Source organism: Podarcis pityusensis (assembly GCF_964106645.2).
Source record: "Podarcis pityusensis genome assembly, chromosome: 13".
Lineage (NCBI taxonomy): Eukaryota > Metazoa > Chordata > Lepidosauria > Squamata > Lacertidae > Podarcis > Podarcis pityusensis.
The window spans coordinates 41390654-41412121 of NC_138038.1; the positions used below are offsets into that span (position 1 = coordinate 41390654).

At 43.5% G+C, this 21468-nt stretch overlaps 1 protein-coding gene across 2 annotated transcripts in view; it reads left to right on the forward strand.

The window, feature by feature from the left end:
• The window catches only part of LOC308461789 (C-type lectin-like), a 110275-nt gene that overhangs the window by 85217 nt on the left and 3590 nt on the right, over nt 1-21468 (forward strand). Inside the window, exons 1-3 of one of the 2 annotated variants that reach the window (XM_080978959.1) lie at nt 16482-16530; nt 19188-19268; nt 19497-19588. In XM_080978959.1, the coding sequence (XP_080835085.1) occupies nt 19202-19268; nt 19497-19588 (159 nt within the window). In that variant the 5' untranslated portion in view covers nt 16482-16530; nt 19188-19201. Of the gene's footprint in view, nt 1-16481; nt 16531-19187; nt 19269-19496; nt 19589-21468 lie in introns of those variants that run through there. The other variant, XM_080978960.1, reaches the window with a different exon arrangement.

Here is a 21468-nt window from a genome sequence, read left to right on the forward strand (position 1 = left end):
AGAAGGTTGTTCTTCATCTGAAATCTCATTTTAGCTATACTGCTAAAAGGGTTGACTGCTTTGAGCAATCAAAGATAATTTTAAAACCAATGACAGATAGGTAGCCGTGTTGGTCTGCCATAGTCAAAATAAAAAAATTCCTTCCAGTAGCACCTTAAAGACCAACTAAGTTAGTTCTTGGTATGAGCTTTCGTGTGCATGGTATCTGAAGAAGTGTGCATGCACACGAAAGCTCATACCAAGAACTAACTTAGTTGGTCTTTAAGGTGCTACTGGAAGGATTTTTTTTATTTAAAACCAATGAATATTCATATGTGTCAGGGGTTCAGGAGCAGAGGCAAGGGCAAGGGAGGAAACAGAGAGCGAGGGGGAGGAGGCAGAAGAAAAGATGAGTGATGACGACGACCCGAGATCTCCGAGTCTTTCCAGTGAATCAGAAGATTCACAGAAAGGAGCACCAGTGGCCAGGGCAAGGGGGGAGCCTAGGGGGACACCCCAGGAAGGTAGAGCCAGAGGGGACTCAGAGGGGAGCAGTTGGAAATCGGGACAAGCGTCACCGCCAGAGAGCAGGGAAGAGGAAGGGCGCCAGGGATCAAGCGCTGGCAGCTCACAACAGGGGGGAGGGCACGAGTCAGGAGTGGCCACACCTCCATCGGGGAGCGAAGAAACGGTCAGACGGAAGGTGGAAGGTTGGGCGCGCGTGCCAAGTTCAAATGCACAGGAAGGTGGCGCAGTAGGCAGCCCGGAAAGGGAGCCAGGTCCTAAAGCCCGCCGAAAGGAGGGAGAAGAGTCAGGGGGGTCAGCGTCAGAGGAATCCCGGAAGGAAGAGACCCCGGGGGGCAGAGGGACCCAGAGAAGAACAGTCAGGCGGAAAAGGTGGAGCAGGGCTAGGATATTAAGTTGGTGTACAAGGGGCGGAGACTCAGACGGAGCTTCGCCGATCTAACCATTAGACGTAGGGTTGCACGTAGCAGCTTGAGAATGGAAACTGTAACTCAATAAAGACTTTTATTTAATGATCGCTGGCTAGCGTGATCCTCTGTGAGCTAGGATCTGGAAGCAACTCTGACAATATGCATTTCTACACACTGTATCCTAGTCCTTGCATTTCAATTCACATTACTTGGCTGGTGAACTGCACTGCCAATCTGGAGAAATACATGCAAATCAGGTGGATTTCCCTTTGGATGCAAAGTGGAACATATTTTCCCCACGTTCCTAGTTGAAGGTGGCCACCACCTCTGTTCTGACATTGTGGCTGCTGTTTCATACTTAGAGGAACTGAAATCAGATTTTTCACATATAAGGAAGCTCAGCCGTTGAGAAAATAGGAGCCTATCGGCACTCCTTAGATGCTAGAAGTCATGGTGATTTGTTCCATGAATATTTCCTCAAAATCATGCAGCAGTTATCTTCATAGAGATGACTCAGCTAGCCATAGTCCATCATTTTGTCTCTAGAGTGTCCTAAGGAAACACTACAGAGGAAGAGTGCATGTTCTGGAAGCTGAGCAATAGAGGCAGTACAGGATTCCTTTTGGTGTACCAACCTCCCTACTGTACCAAGGATTCCCTGCCTGAGCTGCTTCAGGTCATGGCAGATGTTCTCCTGGAGACAGCTAGTTTGGTTGTTCTAGGGGATTTTAACATCCATGCTGACACGACCTAACAAGGGGCACTTGGGACTTTGTGGAAAGCATGGCCTCCATGGGGCTTTCCCTATGGCCCAACTCATAGTTGCAGTACTTGGCTGCCCCCCACCCTCTCATGGGCCTGGATGGGAGTAATAATCTACACCAAGGAAATTCAAAGCACATTCCACACAGAGGAATCTTAGAAAAAGGGAAATGTCAGAGAACATTACGTGCCTGGGAAGCATAAGCAGAATATAAAGCATGCAGTTATTATTAGGGGAGTATATATTTTTAAGAGGGGTGAACATACAACGTTAAACCACAAGATGAGGGAGCTGTTGTGTGCACAAATTGCACATGTAAAAGTGACTCCAGTTTAGCTCTTACTAAATCCTACTAGAAAAGGGGGGGGGGGGAGCTTAAGATGCATTTATGTAAAAGTCTATGCGAAAAGATTATAGCAGGCAAAATAACAATTGGAACAATTGTTTAAATCTACCGACGCTGCAACACCAACCCATCTACTTAAAGTTCATGGTGTTCCCAGGTGTACAGCACTTTAACCTAAAGGTTAAGAAATAAATCTTATATCCCGTTCTCTTGTTGAGCTACTGGTGGCACTTGGTGAAGACTTTCAGAAGGATTTTAAGGGAGTTTATACAAAAGGGAGATGGATGGATGGATGGATGGATGGATGGATGGATGGATGGATATATTGATTGATTGATTGATTGATTGATTGATTGATGATTGATTGATTTATACCCCACCTTTTCACCAAGGAGCTCAAGGCATCATCCATCATTCTCCTCCTTCAGTCAATCCTCTCATCAATCCTGTGAGGCAGGCTAGGGTAAGAGACTAAGACTGACACAGGGTTTCCCAATGAGCTTCACAGCTGAGTGGGGATTTGAACCCTGGTCTCTCAGTGCTAGTCTGGAGCTCAGATTCATACCAGTGAGTCCCTTGCTCACATCTCACTTCAGCCAGAAACTTAACTGAGCTTGTACAAATATCCTATCTTCTTTGCCTCCCTGACCCTCAACAATGGTCCAAGCTCCTTCTTTTATATTGATTTTTTTATTGGGTTTTACAAACAAGAATGATGCATGGTGACTGGTTTGTATCAATATTCACATGGTTATGTGATCATGACTAGATAGCATCCACCACAACATTTGCAGATAAGAATTTGCAAGGATATACAGTACAGCATTCATTTGAACTCCAAGCTGTTTCACAAAGCACCCTCTGGTGGCAAACAGAAAGAAAGCATTTACACACCCACTTTACTTTCCCCCCAGGTATCTCTTTCAGGCAGCGGTCACCCACGATGATGCCTTTCAAGGGATCTGGCCTTGTGCTCCTCACCTTTCTGGTGTCTGTTCTGGCACTGGGAGCCTATTGTGAAACCCCCTATGAGAAGTTCCTAAGGCAGCACTACGATAATCCCAAGAGCAGCCATGGAAAGAAGTATTGTGACGACATGATGAGAAGACGCGGACTGGACAGACCATGCAAGGAAGTGAACACCTTCATCCACGGCACCAAGAATAACATCAAATCTGTGTGCACTGAATCTGGAGGAGAGGATTATGGGAACGGGCTGAGGATTGCTCTCCGCCCCATCACTGTCACCACCTGCAAGCACAAAGGCGGCTCAACTCGCCCACCTTGAGAGTACTCCGATAACAGATCGTCCAGATACATTGTCATTGCCTGTAATCAGAATAATGAGCCTGTGCACTTTGACGAAAGCATCATCGTCACAGCGTAAGATTTCCAACGCCCAGATCCAAATATTCAGCTTTTTAACAATTATGCCATCCCTTGCAACTCCACTGAAAACCCCCCTTTGCTGCCATTCTGTCCAGCTCTGCTTTACTGCAATTAAAACAAACAAACAAACAAACAAAGCACCCTTAAACCATAGTGGCAAACAAACCTGCTTTGATTCTGTTAAGCCAGCAATGTCTGTCACTATGAAACTGAGGAGAAAGTTGCATAACATTTAATGTGTGTTTAATTTCATTTCCTTTTCTTTTTGCTATTGCATCCAAGGGAGGGAATGTGGAATGCAGTACTGCACTGTCCGAGATTTTCTTTCATGTTTCTGCCCACATGGGTAGTAGGCTACAACCAAATCAAATCTTTATTACAGTCATAGACCAGCGTAAGGAGGGAAGGGTACAATCATTTAAAATCAAAAAAACGTTTTTTAAAAGGAGTTAAAACAGAAAGTATATATAAAAGTCTATCAGAATCCAAAAGAAAATAAGAGAGTCTAAAAGAAGGGTTAGGAACCAAGAGTGAAAGAGAGTAAAAGGTTAGTATATATAAGACTATAGCTGTCAGTCTACAGAGCACTCTAATACGAGTGTTCATTATATCTAGTTTGTGACACAGGTCATCATCCGACCAATTTTGAGCAATGCTGTGCAGAATCCGGCAACGTATGTTGTAGCATGATTGGTATCTGAAAGTGGCAGGAAGGTATAGAATTGTCCTGTGCAGTAGTGGTAAGATGAGGCTGGTACAAATGTCTCTATAATAAAGATAATGGAGAAGCACATGCTCTGTTGTTTCCATTTATCCAGAGTCACAGGCGCATTGTCTCTCCAGGTAAGCAATCTTCCTGTATTGGCCTTCAAGGACAGCTGAAGGGAGGGCATGACATCGAGCCAAGGTAAAGGCCTTCCGGCGCTTAGGGGCTTCAAGTTTAGCTAGACATACCATAGACATACCAGAGTACCTGGAAGATTCATTGGCAATAAAAGTTGAGGTCCTGGCTAGATCCAACTGGTGCTCAGTGTCTGCAACACGTTTTAGGAGAGCAGGTAGGCTACAACCATTTCCTGCCAGGAATTATATTACACGGTGGCATATGGTTATTCCAAGTGAATCATCGGGGGGGCATGGTGTCTGCTGGGAGATGGATAGGAGGTTTTTTGATGCTCACGACTGCAGCAAAACCAGGTTTCAGCAAGAAAGGTATAGCAGTCAAATATTAGGGTGGGGAGCTGTCACCACTGCCTTTCTCCTTTTTTCCATTTCCCTATCCCCAAAATGTCTAGATTTTCTCCTTCCATTTAACCCCCACCCATAGGGTATTCACAATATAGAGCGCATATGGTTCAGCATTAATGTCTAGCAGCTTGGAATGCTTCCCCCAACACTTTCGCAACTCTGGTTCCCCACTCAGTTCTGTCCCAGTGTGCAGAGTTCATGTTTATAGACACAGCCAGTTGTCATCATGTGATCAGGCACCACAACCCCAGGGCTGCTTCTGAGCACATTCCACAGGCTGCATAATAAATAGTCATCTTGCCGTTTGTGGCTCTGTGGGTGCTTTGAGGCTGGGAGTAAATATAATGGAGAATGTAAACTCCCTTCTTTGGGGGACAAATATACCCCTTGAATGTTTATGGGGATATTCAGACCCACATGGGAATCAAGCTTCCAAGTCGGCTTGGAAGTTTGTTGGAAACAGAGAGAGAGAAATCTTCAAGTGGTATTGTTATCAATAGAACATCAACCCAAAGGTCAGATGTGTCTCTGCAGGAGGTATCCCCCTGACCATTTTTTGAGATCCCCTTTTGGCAACGGCCCCCTGACCGTAATTGGCTAATTGTTGAGGCTAGGCGGGAACCTCAAGGTATCCAGCTCAGTGGGGGGGGGGGGAGCAGCGAAGCCAAGCTACCTAGCCAGGAGATTCATAGTCCTGGGGGAGGCTGCTCACGACCACGCAAAAGCCACCCCCCAGTTAATGTGGGGAGCAGTCATTGTGCCCTCCTGGACCCCCTTCTAAGAAGCCATTTCATTTCATTTATTGAATTTATATACCACCATATACCCAGAGGTTTTAGGGTGGTTCACAAAAAAGATCACAATATATAAATTCAAAATAAAAACAATACTGCAATAACGCCCCGACCCACCCCCAAAAGAGCCATATTTTAAAGGGTAAGAACTTTGCTTGTTCTGAGACCTGAGGACCTTAGCAAAACAAATACTTCACCCTGTAATTTTTATAATTATTGATCAGCATCACTACTTTTAAATGTCCCATGGCAAATCAGATGTCAGGCACAATATAAGCCACAGAAACAGCCCTTTCCAAATGTGATGGTCCTGTGTTGTAGTCTATATAGGAACCTGTCCTATCAACTTACATAAATTCAGTTAGGGAGGTAGATTTCAGGCAGGTACATGCCTCCATCTATCCAAGTTTCCTTATAACTTCAGCCAAGACTGAAATGCTGTTAGTGACTATAGGTAAACATGATGGCTTCCAGATCAGCCCAAGAATGGTTAGTGTACCACCTGCTTTTCCTGCTGTTGCTGATGCATTGTTCTTCTAACAAGCATTTGAGCTCTTGCAGATTGAGAGAAACAATTCAAACCAATTCATATGGTCCTCCAGCAGCCATGATCATCGGTGAATTTATATCCATTACGCTAGCAAACTTCAGAATGCAGAAATTTATGGAGCGCCCACAAATCTCTTCATTATCTGCTCAGTAAGTAGTTACTTATTTACAGGGAATTTTCTGTTGGGTCCACAGATTACTCAAGACTTGATGAAATAAACAACTGCATCGGCTTCTGTCTTCGGTTCTCCAGTCAGCCTTCACAGGGCTCATTCAGATTTTTGTCCCACCACTTGAGTTAGCAGAAATAAACTCGACATCATCAGTCTAGGGCACCACATGTGACCCTCTATACCACAGTGTTAAAAATGTTTTTCATAGTTGTCTTTCAAGTAAGATATTCATTCTTGTGGAAAGAATTAAGTAGTACTTCAATACAAATTTGGACTTGCTTGAAATGCTATTCTACTGCCCCCACCCCAGTTAATTGTGGTGTTTCTGTATTGTTACACTGAAGTGGAACTACCTACAACTTGATATTCTTTAAGATGATACCAAAAAAATCACCTTTTCATTTTGAGCCTGATAAACTGCAGTTCCCTCCTTTTCCCTCAAAGTGCAAAGCCCAGCAGTAGGGACACATTAACTTGAAAACAAGTCCCTTCATTGTGTTCAGTGGGTACAGGGCCCAAATCCTGTTGAAATCCATGGGGATTCCAAAGTGCTTAAGTGTGGCTACTAGATTGCCCCTGCTTTTTGCCCATATGAGTCCCATCCACAACCCAGCTGAAGTTTTCAAGCTACTTCAACCCATAGATGTTGCAACCCATCCCTGTGCCAAAATTTTCTTGCAAGTAAGCCTTGTTCAGTTCCAAGGGCTTCGCTCCACACCCCAAACATGCTTCAGCTTTTAGCCTGACAGGGCAAATCTATACATACCTATTCGAAGTAATCACCACTGAGCTTAGTGGTGCTTACTCCCAGGTAAGTGGCTGCAGCCATATTGCAGCTTAAATCAGATTTGCGTGAAAGGCAGTTCCACAGAGCCCAATGGGATGCTTCCTCTCAAATATTTGGGATCAAGGAGAGCTTTCCTTAACACATGTTTACATGGGAATAAGCAATTTCCAATGGAAGGTTGTGTGATCACACCCTATAATCCCATGGACGATTATATGGGAAGTGAATCTCATTGAATAAAAAAAGAGGAGGAAGGTTTAGCTTCCCAAGTAGTTTTTTTGGGGTTTTTCAAAGGAAAGCATATCTATAAGGCTTAGATTCAGGAGCTGCTAAAAAGACATTGTGTGTTAAAGCACACTGGTATACTAAAGAGTTGTTTCCCAGGTTGAATTGAGAACACATTCTCATGAATACTTCATGGTTCAGAAATGGAAGGGAGGTGGTGGACAAAGCAGCAGATTTACTCAATATTAAATCTCACTGTGTTGGTGATTTTGAACCTAGTTAAGTGGGGAAAGAATTAGAGCCTGACTGAACTTGGTAGGTTAACTGCTTTTTGTTTCTGGGTTTCCAATATTCAACACCACCAATTCATCCACAGCACAACAATGGATCTCCTTGAATCTACCATTTACATACTGAACATCTAATCATAATATCTTAGGAGACTGCTGTAGTATATTAGTTTGAATGGAATGTTCTTGTCCTGTAGGCTGAAACATCCAAGTTAAATACATGCATGAATCAAATCAAAATGAAAACTTCAACACAGTTGTTTCTTTTCTGCCATGTTTGCAGTCATTCTTTGTCTCATTGCAGAGTCCTCCCAAAAAACTACCAGCATGTTCTTGCTTTCATCTTTGCTATGCAAGAGATCAACAAGAATGCCAAATTCTTATACAACATCACACTAGGATCAACATTTTATGAGAATGCTTTTAATCCTTCGCAAACTTGTTGGAACACTCTTGCTCTTCTTTTCATGGGACAACGAAATCCCCCCAATTACCACTGTAATGGGGAAGATAAATTAATTGCCGTCGTTGGAGGGCTCACCTCCCAAAACTCCCTTCAGATGGCCAATATATTAAACACCTACAAGATTCCACAGGTATGTGTGTAGACACATAGATACAACCACAAGGGCAGACATACACAGAAAACCCCCCAAAAGCATCCAGGTTAGCTTTCAATCCCATTACATTATGTTTTCTACACTTGTGTCCTACATTAGACTTGGTATGGGTACATGATTATGTTAAAGCCTCCTAGCTATGTGTTGCCAACACTGCCGTCTCAATTTGCATTGGGATTGGGGGGGGGGGGTAAACCCATAATACTAATAATCCAAGCTCTGGTTCTTCCAAACCTGGCCATGCCACAAATCATGTAATCATAGGAGCATCCAGCTTCCTGCTTAGAAACTTCTCCTAGTTTGAGACTTACTAATGCCAGGGGTGTATACTTACAAAAGTAAGACCAGTTGGATAACTACCACAATACAGAAGTATTCTTTCTAGGAACAAATAGATGGTCTTTGGATTCTTAAAAATAGAATGCCTTTCCCTTTAGCTCAGCTATGGCTCCTTGGATCCAGGGCTGAGTGACCAAAGGCGCTTCCCTTCCTTCTTCCAAATGGTCCCCAATGAAGAAGCTCAGTATGATGGCATTGTTTGGCTACTCAGGAAGTTTGGGTGGAACTGGATTGGCCTCCTTGTTTCAGATGATGACAGTGGAGAAATCTTCCTTCGTACTCTCAGACCAAGGCTTTCCCAGAAAAATCTCTGCATTTCTTGGACACTGGTGATCCCACTGGTGACAGTATTTTTACCTAATGAGCTACTTCAACAAAAATTGAGACCAATCATGTTTGCTCTCACACAGAGGCAAATGAATGTGATTCTTGTCTATGGAGACAGTCAGTCTCTAGAGGCTTTGAGACTGGTTTTAGTCTCCCGTGAGGTTTTCTCTATGTACCCTCTGGAGAGGGTGTGGATTACAACAGCTCAATGGGATTTCACTGCAGTGCTGGCTGGAGGCAAATTTCCTTCAAAATCCTTCAATGGCACTTTGTCATTTACACTCCATTCAAATCCAGTTCCAGGGTTTCAGGACTTTCTACAGACCATAAATCCATGGCAGCCAAATCTTTATTTCATCCAGCAGTTCTGGGCCAGTGCATTCCTCTGTTCATTCCCAGATCTTGAAACAACTTATGAACCCTGCACTGGGAGGGAGAAGCTGGAGAAACTCACTGGACCCGTGTTTGAAATGGAAATGTCCAGCCAGAGCTACACCATCTACAATGGCGTCCATGCAGTAGCACATGCTCTCCATAGCATGTATTCCTCAAGAGCCAAACAGAAAGTACTGGGTGAGAAACGGAGACAGCAAAAAGTTAAGCCCTGGCAGGTACTGTCAACTACTCTCCTCAGTGTTAGAAGCACAGGAGTTATTATTAGTGGTTCATATGTTTCACAGCTGAGCCTTGGCGTGGAGGAGAGGGCTTGGGGATTTTCACTGCTGAGCTCTATCATTGGGAGGGACTTGATCTTAGTTAAAGGCCACATGCTTTGGAAGCTACACATTCAAAGCTCTTTAAATTAATCCATCCAGGATTCTCCTACTTGGGGCTGCACAAGGGAGAGGGGTGTCCTCTGTTATAAGAACTGGGTTGAAACCTGGGTTGTATGCCAAACAGAACTGTGGCAATTCAGAGTAGACAGCTCTGGGCTACAGAGAACAATGGTTTGACTCAGCACAAGGCAGTTTCAGGTGTTAATGGGGGAGGTTTTTTAATTACCCAGAATCCATGGCAAGTCGAAAAGCCTACCAAGTCATGTCTCTTAGTCTTGGAACTGGAAAGGCTTACAGCTCAATGGCAGAACATCTGCTTTCCTTCAGAAGGTCCCATGTTCAACCCCCAGCATCTCAAGATCATGCTGGGAAAGACTCTGAAACCCTAGAGAGCCAATAACAATCTGTGTAGAAATGACTGGGCTATATAGAGCAATGATTTCACTCACAGTAAGGCAGCTTTCAGCATCCCAGAACATACTGATGAATGGTAGTAAAAAGCCAAAGGTCCACCTGCCAAATGGAAAAGAGAGAGCGTATTAGCAGACAATGTTTGTGTATTTTTTCTCTTGCAATCTAGCTTCATTCCTTCCTGAAGAACATCCACTTCAACAACAGTGCTGGGGAAGAAATCTCTTTGGATGAGAAGGGGCAGCAGGCAGGTGGCTATGATCTCCTCAACTTGGTCACATTTCCCAATGAGTCCTTCCAGAGAGTCCGAGTGGGGAGGGTGGACCCTCAGGCCCCCCCAGGAAAAGAGTTCACAGTGGATGGAAGTGCCATCGCATGGAATCCCAAGTTCAAGCAGGTGGGTGGGACTATTTTTTTGGTTTAATCACCATACATCATCATCTTTAATGAGAAGATCAGGGGATCCAGGAAAACACAGATGGCTACAAAGGAGAAGTGTGAGGAGGAAAGCTCTAGTACTCAGTGATCAATTACTATCTTTGTTACTTTGTTCAAATTTGTTGATCCAGAACTAGTTTGAAGCTAATTGGGAGCTTAGGGTTAAGAACAAGGTCTTTCTGAGTGAGGAATTGGCAAGTGTTTAAAGCTCTTGAAAAGGGACTGTTGTGTTCCAAAATGCGTTGTTGGCAACAATCTTTGTTTCAGACTCTGTCCCACCATGTGGAGCCAGGTAGAAAGAAAATCATCTACCACCTGAAGTGTGTGGTCACTAATGTTGATGGATGGAGTGCCGGTGATATCCTGTCCCACGATGTTGGTCTCCATCAGGCTGTTGGTGAGGCCAAACTCCATGCAGGCTTGGCCATAAAGTGTGGGATGAAAGCATCCAAAAGGCTAAGGAAAGGGCTGATGCTCAGAAGGCTATAGTATGCAGTGCTGTCATATGCCAGACGAAATTGACTGATTGATTGATGGATGGAATGAATGAATGAATGAATGAATGAGTTTATACACTGCCATATAACTGGAGGTCTCAGGGCAGTTCACAGAATAAAATCAACATATAAAACCACAAAATACATAAAGAATACATACATAATACATAATGAAAATAAAAAACCCAATGGCCCCCCACAAAAAACACACATATTATAAGAGGGAATAGTTATGTAAATTTCTACAGCTATGGCAGTTATGAGCAATCTAAACAAAGCAGCAGGAATGTTCTGCTGTGCTGCTGTCAGTTGTAACAGTATTTATCTTAGATAAAAATCTGTAAGATGTATTAGCAATGTAAGTAATACCTACCTGCATTGTATAGTTTAATCTGAAAGTTCAAATACATTTGGTAAGAAGGAGAAGCAGCATCTGCTGCCGGCTCCTTATTTCAGCTCTCCTCTCCCTCCAGGAGGGAATCAGCATTGGGTTATGAGGAAACAATTGATCAAGAGGGAAAAGGTTGGCACTAGCTTCTCTTTGCCATTCAGACATGTGCTGGGCTGGCCAAATGGTTAAGTGACAGCACAAAGCATCTTTATTGGGGGGCCTGATGCTTGCCCAGGGAGCAAATACTTGACAGCCATCCTCTAAATTCAGTCCTCTGAACTTTCTACTTCAAAGCGGATGTAGATGACAATAAGATTTATGTAGAGAAGCAAGCTTATTCCATTCAAAATCCCTTGCTTGTCATTACCATTAGATGCTGCCCATTTCCACCTGTGTTGAGAGTTGCCACCCTGGAAAGAGTATGTTTCCACAGCAGGGAAAGCAAATCTGTTGCTATGACTGTGTTCAGTGCCCTAAAGGGAGGATTTCAGTCCAGAAGGGTAAGTGAAGGAGCCCGAGTCAACTGGAATTCCCATCTTCCTCTCCAGCATAGACATTCATGTCTTAGTCTTATTATGTCTGCTTATTTTCTGTCATAGATGTCAAGCACATGTGTTTATATGTTACTGATACATATTGTCCTTTCCTCTCTCCTCCCCTTTGGATAGCCATTCAAGAGTATATTGTGTGAAATAACGTCCACATGGGAGTAACCACCATTGAAATCAGGATGACATACATCTGGGAAGAAATAATTAGGATTGCACTCCATAGATTCTCTTTTTGTCAGCATTGAACCTGCAGCCAACAGATTTTTATCTTCTGTGATTAACAACTAGGGAACAATTTTCTCTATTGTATCCACACAGTTTCAGTCCTTAGGAAAAGTTATTTCTTGTCAAATACAGTGGTACCTCAGGTTAAGTACTTAATTCGTTCCGGAGGTCCGTTCTTAACCTGAAACTTTCTTAACCTGAAGCACCACTTTAGCTAATGGGGCCTCCTGCTGCTGCTGTGCCGCCACCATACAATTTCTGTTCTCATCCTGAAGCAAAGTTCTTAACCTGAAGCACTATTTCTGGGTTAGCGGAGTCTTTAACCTGAAGTGTATGTAACCTGAAGCGTATGTAACCCGAGGTACCACTATATAGATTTTCCCAGTGAGCAAATGACAGGCGACCTGGCTGTTTCATCCACTCCCAAACTCAATTACGGAAAGTGTAAAATAAAAACACTTGGGCTGCAAGCCTTGAAATGCAAAGACATGGGGCTGGATGCAGAGATAGACATGTTTAAGGGGAAAACACTGAAATCAATCAGTATACACAAAGCCTGACAAATAAATATGAATGGATTGATTAGTACAGTTGAGATGCTCATGGAGGAACCATCACTTAGTTGAAAAATTAGGCTTTGGTTCATCAGCACAGTAATATGTTTCGTGTATCGCATAATAGACGGTATCAATAATATTAATAATTATCGCTTCAAGAAATGCTGAAAGCATGCTTCTCACTTTCAGATGCAGATCAATGTGAGAAATGCCCAGATGATCACTACCCAAATGCCTTTCAGGACCAATGTATTCCGAAAAAAATAAGCTACCTATCCTATGAGGAGCCCTTGGGGGCAATTCTGGCCTCCTTGGCTCTCCTGCTTTCTCTGGTCACAGTTGTTGTGATGGGGACCTTCGGTCTGCACTGGAACACTCCCATTGTCAAAGCCAACAACTGGGGCATCACCTGCACCTTGCTCTCTTCTCTGCTTCTCTGCTTTCTCTGCTCCTTCTTATTCATTGGCAGGCCTACAAAGGTGACCTGTGTCTTGAGGCAAACCGTCTTTGGCATCGTCTTCTCCATTGCTGTTGCCTGTGTGTTAGCCAAAACCCTCACTGTGCTTTTGGCATTCATGGTGACCAAGCCTGGGAACAGCCTGAGGAAATGGCTTGGGAAGAGGCTGGCAGGATCCCTTATCAGCTTCTGTTCTCTCATTCAAGCTGGCATCTGTCTTGGGTGGCTGGCATCCTCTCCCCCATTCCCAGAGTTTGACCTGCACTCCCAGGATGGGCAGATCATAGTGCAGTGCAATGAAGGCTCCGACATCATGTTCCACCTTATTCTCGGCTACATGGGTCTTTTGGCCATTGTGAGCTTCTCTGTGGCTTTCTTTGCCAGGAAGTTGCCTGATACTTTCAATGAAGCCAAGTTGATTACCTTCAGCATGCTGGTCTTCTGCAGTGTTTGGCTGTCCTTTGTCCCCACTTATCTGAGCACCAAAGGGAAATACATGGTGGTTGTGGAGATCTTCTCCATCTTGGCCTCTACTGCTGGCTTACTGGGTTGCATCTTCCTCCCTAAAATCTTCATCATTATACTTAGACCTGAGATGAACAGTAGAGAGAGGTTAGTTAGGAAGAAGGATTACCATAGTTGAGAAGGTGAAAGAGATGCCATTAGCCAGAGACCTTAATTTGTGGCAAGGAGATGTTATTTCCTTTGTTTTTATATTCCATCTTCTATGCCATCCAAGGAGCACATAATTCTCCCTCTCTTGCTATTGTTTTCTCAACAACTCTGTGAAGAAGCTTAGATTGAGAGATGGCATCTGACCCATGGATGAATGGGGATTTGAACCGTAGTTTCCCAGCGCCTAGGACAACATGCTAATCGCTACACATTAGGCTGAGGCTATAAATACTGTTACTTACATGACCTTGATCCCAGGAAGACCATAACCACACAGTTCTTAAATAATAGAGGTATCTTTTAGATGAATTTCATTGCTCAAAATTAGGATATATGTGAGAGAGAGCTTTGTATTCATCTACCTCTTTTTCCTCTTTTGTTTTGTTCTTTTCTTTTTATTATTTTCTGTTTAGAATAGTTTCTTTTTATTGTATTGCAAAAAGTCTGGATTAAACTTTATAAGCAAAAGACGTGTGATGTGTGTGTGTGTGTTAATAAAAAATTAAAGAATGTTAGAGTGATGTTGGATTGAAAATAAGTGGCTTCTAGCTATACAGGCTTTAAAGTTATATATAGATCAAGATTAAGGATTAGGATTAAAAAAAAAAGTTAAAGGAAATGGAAATTTGGTTTTTAAGAGGTAAAAATTTAATGTTATATTATATTAAGATTAAGGATTGGGATTAAAGAAGAGGGAAAGAAACTGCTGGACAAACAAATTGAACTGGAATACAAAAGAGGGAGGTACGAGGAGGTCCAGAAAATAAGTAAATTTAAAAATGGTGATGAAAAGGTGGTATTGTTTTTAACTGTTTTCTTTTTTGTCTTTTTTTTTTGGATTATGTATTGTGTATTTTTGAATTGTGTATTTTTCTTTTTTCTTTTTAATTTTTTATTGATGTGTTCTTTTTATTGGAAACCTTAATAAATATCATTTTAAAAAAAATAAGAAAAAAAATCCCCATACAAACATGCAAAGCATCAAGTGTAATTTAAATAATCTGACAGTGGACATACATATTTAAACTCAGACTTCTGGATGCTGTGAGAATATTTTCTCTGTTCCTGTAAAAGAGATATTCAGACCAGCATCCCTACTTACACCCACGCTAGATGCTCTTCAAAACAAACAAACAAACAAAACTCCTATCTCTGCCCTGGTGGATGTCTTTTTTCCATAAGCACCCAAGTGCTGTGAGGGGTTGTGTGTGAGGAAATTGCTGTCACCAGAAAAATACAGCGGCCACAGAGGTTTAGTAGCAGATACCAGGGGCTATCTACACAATACTCGAGTAGTAAGTTCCACCTCTTTCCATAATATTCTAGTGATAGAACAGCCTCTTTCCATATGAACATGAGATCATCTTCTGAGGCCCTCCTTCGTGTGTCACCTCCTCAAGAGGACTGGAGGGTGGCAACATGAGAACAGGCCTTCTCTGCAGTGGCTCCCCGTCTATGGAATGCTCTCCCCAGGGAAGTTTACCTAGCGCTTTCATTAAAAACCTTTAAGTGCCAGGCAAAAACATTCGCTTTTAACCAGGCCTTTGGTTGATCTGATCAACATCCCATACCATACCCTTGGGTATGTGGCTCTTTGGGGGGGGAGGTATTATTGAGCTATGGCATATATATATATATATATATATATATATATATATATATATACTGCGATCTTTTTATGTGAACCACCCTGAGACCTCTGGGTATTAGGCGGTATATAATTTCAACAAATAATAAATAATTGAGTAAACTGGATGCTAGTGGGGGGTGATGAGAGCTGAAACCCACCCTTATCCCTGTCTAGATTTTCTCCCAGCCACAACAACAACAGCAACAGCAACAACCCAGCCACTCTGGGCGGCTTACAGCATATTTAAAAACAATCCTGGCAGTGGCGTAGCGTGGGTTGTCAGCACCCAGGGCAAGGCAAGTAATTTGCGCCACCTAACCCGTGGATTTGCGCCCCCAACCCTAACCCCCAGATGTTGTGCCCAGTGCGGCCGGCCCCCCCTGCACCCCCCACGCTACGCCACTGAATCCTGGAAATCCTGGAATTGAACCAGGGAGGAGGAAAACATAAAGCAAAAGAGCATGGGCAGCAAAGAGATTGAGATCTCAGTTCTCCCTGAAAGAATGAAAGAAATCCTCTTTCATTTTCATGGAAAAAATGGAGTTCACCAAGTTCCATTTTTAAATGTAGATTAAAAAAGGAAACTAGTTTGAAGCTATTTTCACAGTTGTGGCTTCATTAAATCTTTGCCACGTGGATTTGCCTATCATGGAATCCCTTCATGTAGCAGAGGATACTGGGAAATGTTCCAATGTAAACACTCCATTTTGAAGGAAGCTGGCCATTCTTGTTGGGTATCAACAATGCGAAGTCTGTGCCCTTGAGCAGAATGTGCACTCTGTTCCCCTTTCATTTTAAAATCAAACATATCGAAAAAGTACTCCGCCTAGAAATGGACTAAGCCCCAGATGGTAGATGCATTATCTGATGTCAATTATGTGTGTTTATTTTGTTTAGGGTATTTGCTTTCCAACCCATTACCAGAAACCTAACTGTATAGCGAATGGACTAATTGTGGGAATTTCAGGGAAATTGAAACCTATTTCTCCTATCCATATCTACTCAACATATGGCAAGTGATTGAACTTTCATCCTTCCCCCTTCCCTGCCCCAACCCCCAACTACACCAAGATCTATATAAGAATCGAGGCAGCAGCTTCAGAGACAAACTTGCCCCTGCATAACGCGATATCCATCACCTCACAGGACGAAACTTGGGTAAGTTGGAGACAATCACAAACTCATTTCTGATGCTATGGCTACTGATTTATATTTTGTATTGGGGGCTCTCACTAGCATTAAACCCTATACCCACATATCTGTCCACATCCTTCTTCCATCAAAGTCTCATTCAGTTCTCGCAGGTAAGTAAGTATACATATACTATGTGGGTTGAGAAGTTGGGGAGAAGAAAGCAAGGGCATGGGTGTAGTAGAAGAAGAAGTAGAACACTCCCCAGTTTAAGCTCCCCACCCTCCATCACCACAGTTACTTATATTCCAGTTGAGCCAAGGAGGGGGAAATTACCGTATTTTTTGCTCTATAAGACTGACTTTTTCCCTCCTAAAAAGTAAGGGGGAATGTGTGTCCGTCTTATGGAGCGAATGCAGGCTGTGCAGCTATCCCAGAAGCCAGAACAGCAAGAGGAATCGCTTCTGGGATTCAGAAGATATTTTTTCTTGTTTTCTTCCTCCAAAAACTAGGTGCATCTTGTGGTCTGGTGTGTCTTATAGAGCGAAAAATATGGTAAATAGCACGAGGAGGCAAAGTAGAGGGAGGAGTTTAGCTCCCCTCAGTCATTCCCATTTTCTTCTAAAATCTAGACCTTGCCAAGCCCCAATTTTAAACATTCCTTCCTCCTTTCCACCTGCCTCTGACCTGACTAAGCTCCATATAAGAATTAAGGCAGCCAGCTTGGGAGACAGACTTGCCTGTAGAAAGAGGAATCCATCACCTCAACAGGACTGAACCTGGGTAAGTTGGAATTGAGGTTGGGGGTGGAGAGAAATTCAGTTCAGTTTCCATTTAAAGACAAACTTATTGAATTTGCAGTATTTGAAACAATATGAGAGCTGAAACACAGCCACCCTTTGAAATTTGTTCCTCTTTGAATTTTTCAACACAGTTGAATTTCCCATTGAATTTCTCCAGCTGTGTAAGATCGGTAAAGAGGGGGGAGGGAAACACTCTGATAATTCCAGTGATTTTTATTCAGCACATACAAGGCCACCTCTGTCCTGCCTCTGCCCCTCCATATCTCCTTGTTTGGATGGATAATGCTAATGGGCTACCCCATACCAGCCAAACTAACCATGCCATTTTCCAGCCAAACCCTCCTCTGCCAGAGGAGAGGCACCATCACCAAATAGTGCCTCAACCAATACAGGCGCAGAATTTTCCAATGTCCTATCCATCAAATTTAGGAGGCAACCAATCACAGGTTGAAACCACAGGAAATAAACACACACGACATCAAACTTTCTCAAACATGATTATTTGCTTTGCTAGATATGCAAAAAAAAGATGAGTTGATGGTGTGATTGAGAGCAATACTGTACATTACTATTCTTACAGGATGCTCTTACAGAGGAGGTGTGCTCTTCTCTCTCATAACCTATGGCTTCAAGAAGGGATGAAGTATTAATGGGGATTCCTATTTGTTTGCACTATATAAAATCTTAATTTACACAGTTACTACAGTTAAGGAAGCAATGGGCCTAAAGCCCCCTGCATTTTACATTAAACTAGACACTGTTTCTGAGGCTGGTTTGGAAAGGGAGGAGGAGGATAGATGCTCAGAAGATAGGAATGACTAGGAGACTTTGAGAGGGAGAAGCATTTTTTAAAAAAGAAAGAGACCAATGCACTCAAATCTAGGGGAGATCGCCACTACATCCAGATTGCTCAGATTACTGCCAAATAGATGAAGATTGTTTGAGAAAGAGAGGTGTGTGTGTTCAAATTACAACTCTTGCTGACATCCTGGAGTTTACATTAGGAGGGGGTGGGAAATCCAGAGACCTCAAAATATTGCTGGACTCCAACTCCCATCAGTCCCAGAAAGTATGTCTAATGGTTGAGAATGATGATAGTTCCAGTCCAACACCCTCTAAAAGGGCCACATGACATACCTCTGACATAAGGAATATGCAAAACCGTTTGTTTACGTGTAGCTGCCTGGACAATGCAGAAAGTAGATTGAAACAACCCTGATTTTGAATCATCACATTTGCTTGGGAGTAAATTGTTTTCCATATAGCAGGCACGTCCAACAGGTAGATTGTGATCTACCAGTAGCTCACTGGATGTCTGTGGTAGATCACTGGTAGATCAGTGGCTCCTTCCAAAGAAGCTCAACAACTTTGATCTAAACCCCCCAAAGGGGGGTAGATCACGGCCAGTTTTTAACTCTGTGAGTAGATTGCAGTCTCTTGGGAGTTGGCCACCCCTGCCATACAGAAAACAGATACCAGAAAGCAAGCGCTGTTGTTTTTCATCAATACTTAAGGTGCTTCCAGCTGGAGGGTTCTACAGTCACCTGCTCAATGGTCTCCAACCTTTCTCTATAAAGCTTTCTACATTTCAACAGCTCCACTTTTACAACTGACTCCACTTTTACCAGGCAAAGAATGGCAATTCCACATTTAAATTCCTAGTGTGGAAGTCCCATTAGTGTGTATGATTCATCAACCCTGACAATTTGAAACTTTAAATTCTTTCTTCTTCCTCCAATCTTCAAATAAAAGTTCAAATAAAAGATAATTGTTATTTTAAACACAGAAAAATACTTTCCCCTCCCTTCAATCACCACCCTGGATCAATGACATTCCATGAATGCACCTCTTGAATTCATGGTACATTACTCTTTTCCAAAGGTAAACAAAGGAAGATGGGATTCGTCACCAAGTTCAGCCTTTACCTTCTTGGAATTCTGGTCTCCAGTTCTTTCCCAGGAGGTGAGCATTATACCAAATCACCCAGAAGTCTTACATAGGGCTAAGCAGTCACTAAAAGGTACTCCTTAGATTTTGAATGGAGAGCAGCCCAGCTAATCCTATTGGGACAAAAGAGCAGGGTTTTAAAATATTCTGTGTTTTCCTCATGGGATCACCAATGATATAGCTAAAGAGCAAACTCTTAGTTCTTTTGGTCCTCTTTATTTTCTTCCTTCTTTCTCCATACAGCCAAGACCAGCTCATGTCCCAGGGACTGGATGCAAAACCAGGGCAACTGCTATGCTTATTTTGATTTTAAGATGTCATGGGAAGATGCTGAGGTAAGGCACATCCCTCTCCTACGAAAGCATAATGTTATGTGAAAGTACATGAGAAGCATCTTAGACTCAACAAAAGAGATTTGATTTGTTATAAGGTGAAGTAGTTTACCAACCCAGGAGAATAAACAAGTCATCTGTGCATGAAAAGAACAATAGTGTGCAGTTTTAGGAAAAGGCATGTGGACTAAAAAAAGGGGGGGTCAGACATTGTTTGCCTCTGTAGAGATCATTTGGAATATGCAAACTTGGGCTTATTGAAGTGTTTGTTTTGACCCTCCACCTGTGCTCAGCATGTATATTTGTGAATAGACTCAGATATTACAAGAGGCCACTTAGCTTCCTGTGACTTCCAAAGGGATTTGCCTGGCGAGTACCTGCCTCCCCCCCTTGGAAAATAAGACACAAGACACAGCGTTTAAGGTTAATGGGCGAAAAAGGCCACAACTTTATTGATTGCAGGAATTGAGCGGTATTGACTTAGGCATTGGTCCTATCGACTAACCGGCTTCAGCCTGGTTGCTTGAAGACCGGCAAGGGTTAACTGTCAGTAGGGGGCGTCCTGCTGATGTACATCAACTAGGAGCTCCCCCGGGGTCACCACTCGGGGGCGTGCCTTAGGCCCACACCTCCATAGGCTTCGGACAGGGCAACGCCCCCTGGAATCCTTTACCGGACTACCCTTCGATTTGGGGGAAGGTGATGGCGCTTCCTCCCCCCCCATCTGCATAACAATACCCTTACCAATGCAAAACCGCCAATGCCGAGGAAGTTGTGATGATTTGCTACGAGGTAGGCGAAAAACCAAATGGCTGGTGCCAATTTGCCAAGTGGAAAAAATTCCTGCCAGGCTCCTTGACGGCGACCAACCGAAGTCCATAGCAATGTCGTAGAGCCGGTGGGCGGGGTGGGAAACCGGAGCAGCTGGAGCGAAGAAGAGACAGAAATCCTCGGCTACGCTGGCCCTAAATAGCCCGGGCCATGCCTCCCTGGCCAGCCGATTGGCTGGTCAGGGAGATGACACATCCGAGGATTCCCCCAGTCTCACAGGGGCTGTGAGTCAGCCCCCGCGCATGTGAGGAGGGTGTGGGGCCCACAACCCCACCTCCTCTCCAGCTCGGAAGTGGCTTTACCAACCCAAGGTAAATGCTACACTCCTGCAAATCTTCATAGCTTTAGAGAACGGGTTGGTTTCAGCAGTTCTCAACCTGTGGGTCCCCAGATGTTGTTGTACTACAACTCCATAGCTGTCAACTTTTCCCTTTTCTTGCAAGGAATCCTATTCGGAATAAGGGAATTTCCCTTTAAAAAAGGGAAACGTTGACAGCTATGTACAACTCCCATCATCCCTGAGCTCTGGCCTTGCTAGCCAGGGGTGATGGGAGTTGTAGTTCAACAACATCTGGGGACCCACAGGTTGAGAAAGGCTGGTTTACATCCTATAGTTTACTAGTGGGTTGTGTGGTCTGGAGTGTCAAAAAAAGAATGCAGCCAGATGGATGGAAAGTTAACCTCCTGGATTGCAGAGCTTGAGCTAATATCAGTTTGATATTCCAAAGGAAATCCTTCAAGCTCGGGGGGCCACCAGGTGGCGCATTGGAAGATGGCCGACAATAACATCTCTCTGACCCATACGAGGTAATTAAGAGGCTGCTATGGGAAGTATGCAGTCTTCCTACCCCCCTCCACCCCCAGGAGATGGGGGGGCTGCCTTGCCAGCGGCGCCCACAATGCACCCCCGGATTCGAGAGATGGGGGTGCAGGACACTTGGCACGAGCCCTCGATGAGGTCAGCTCTTCCTGACGCCAGTTCCAATTAGCGCGTGCTGGCTTGCTTTAGCTCGGAATTATAATTGGAAACATATGATTGGAATGAAGCTAAA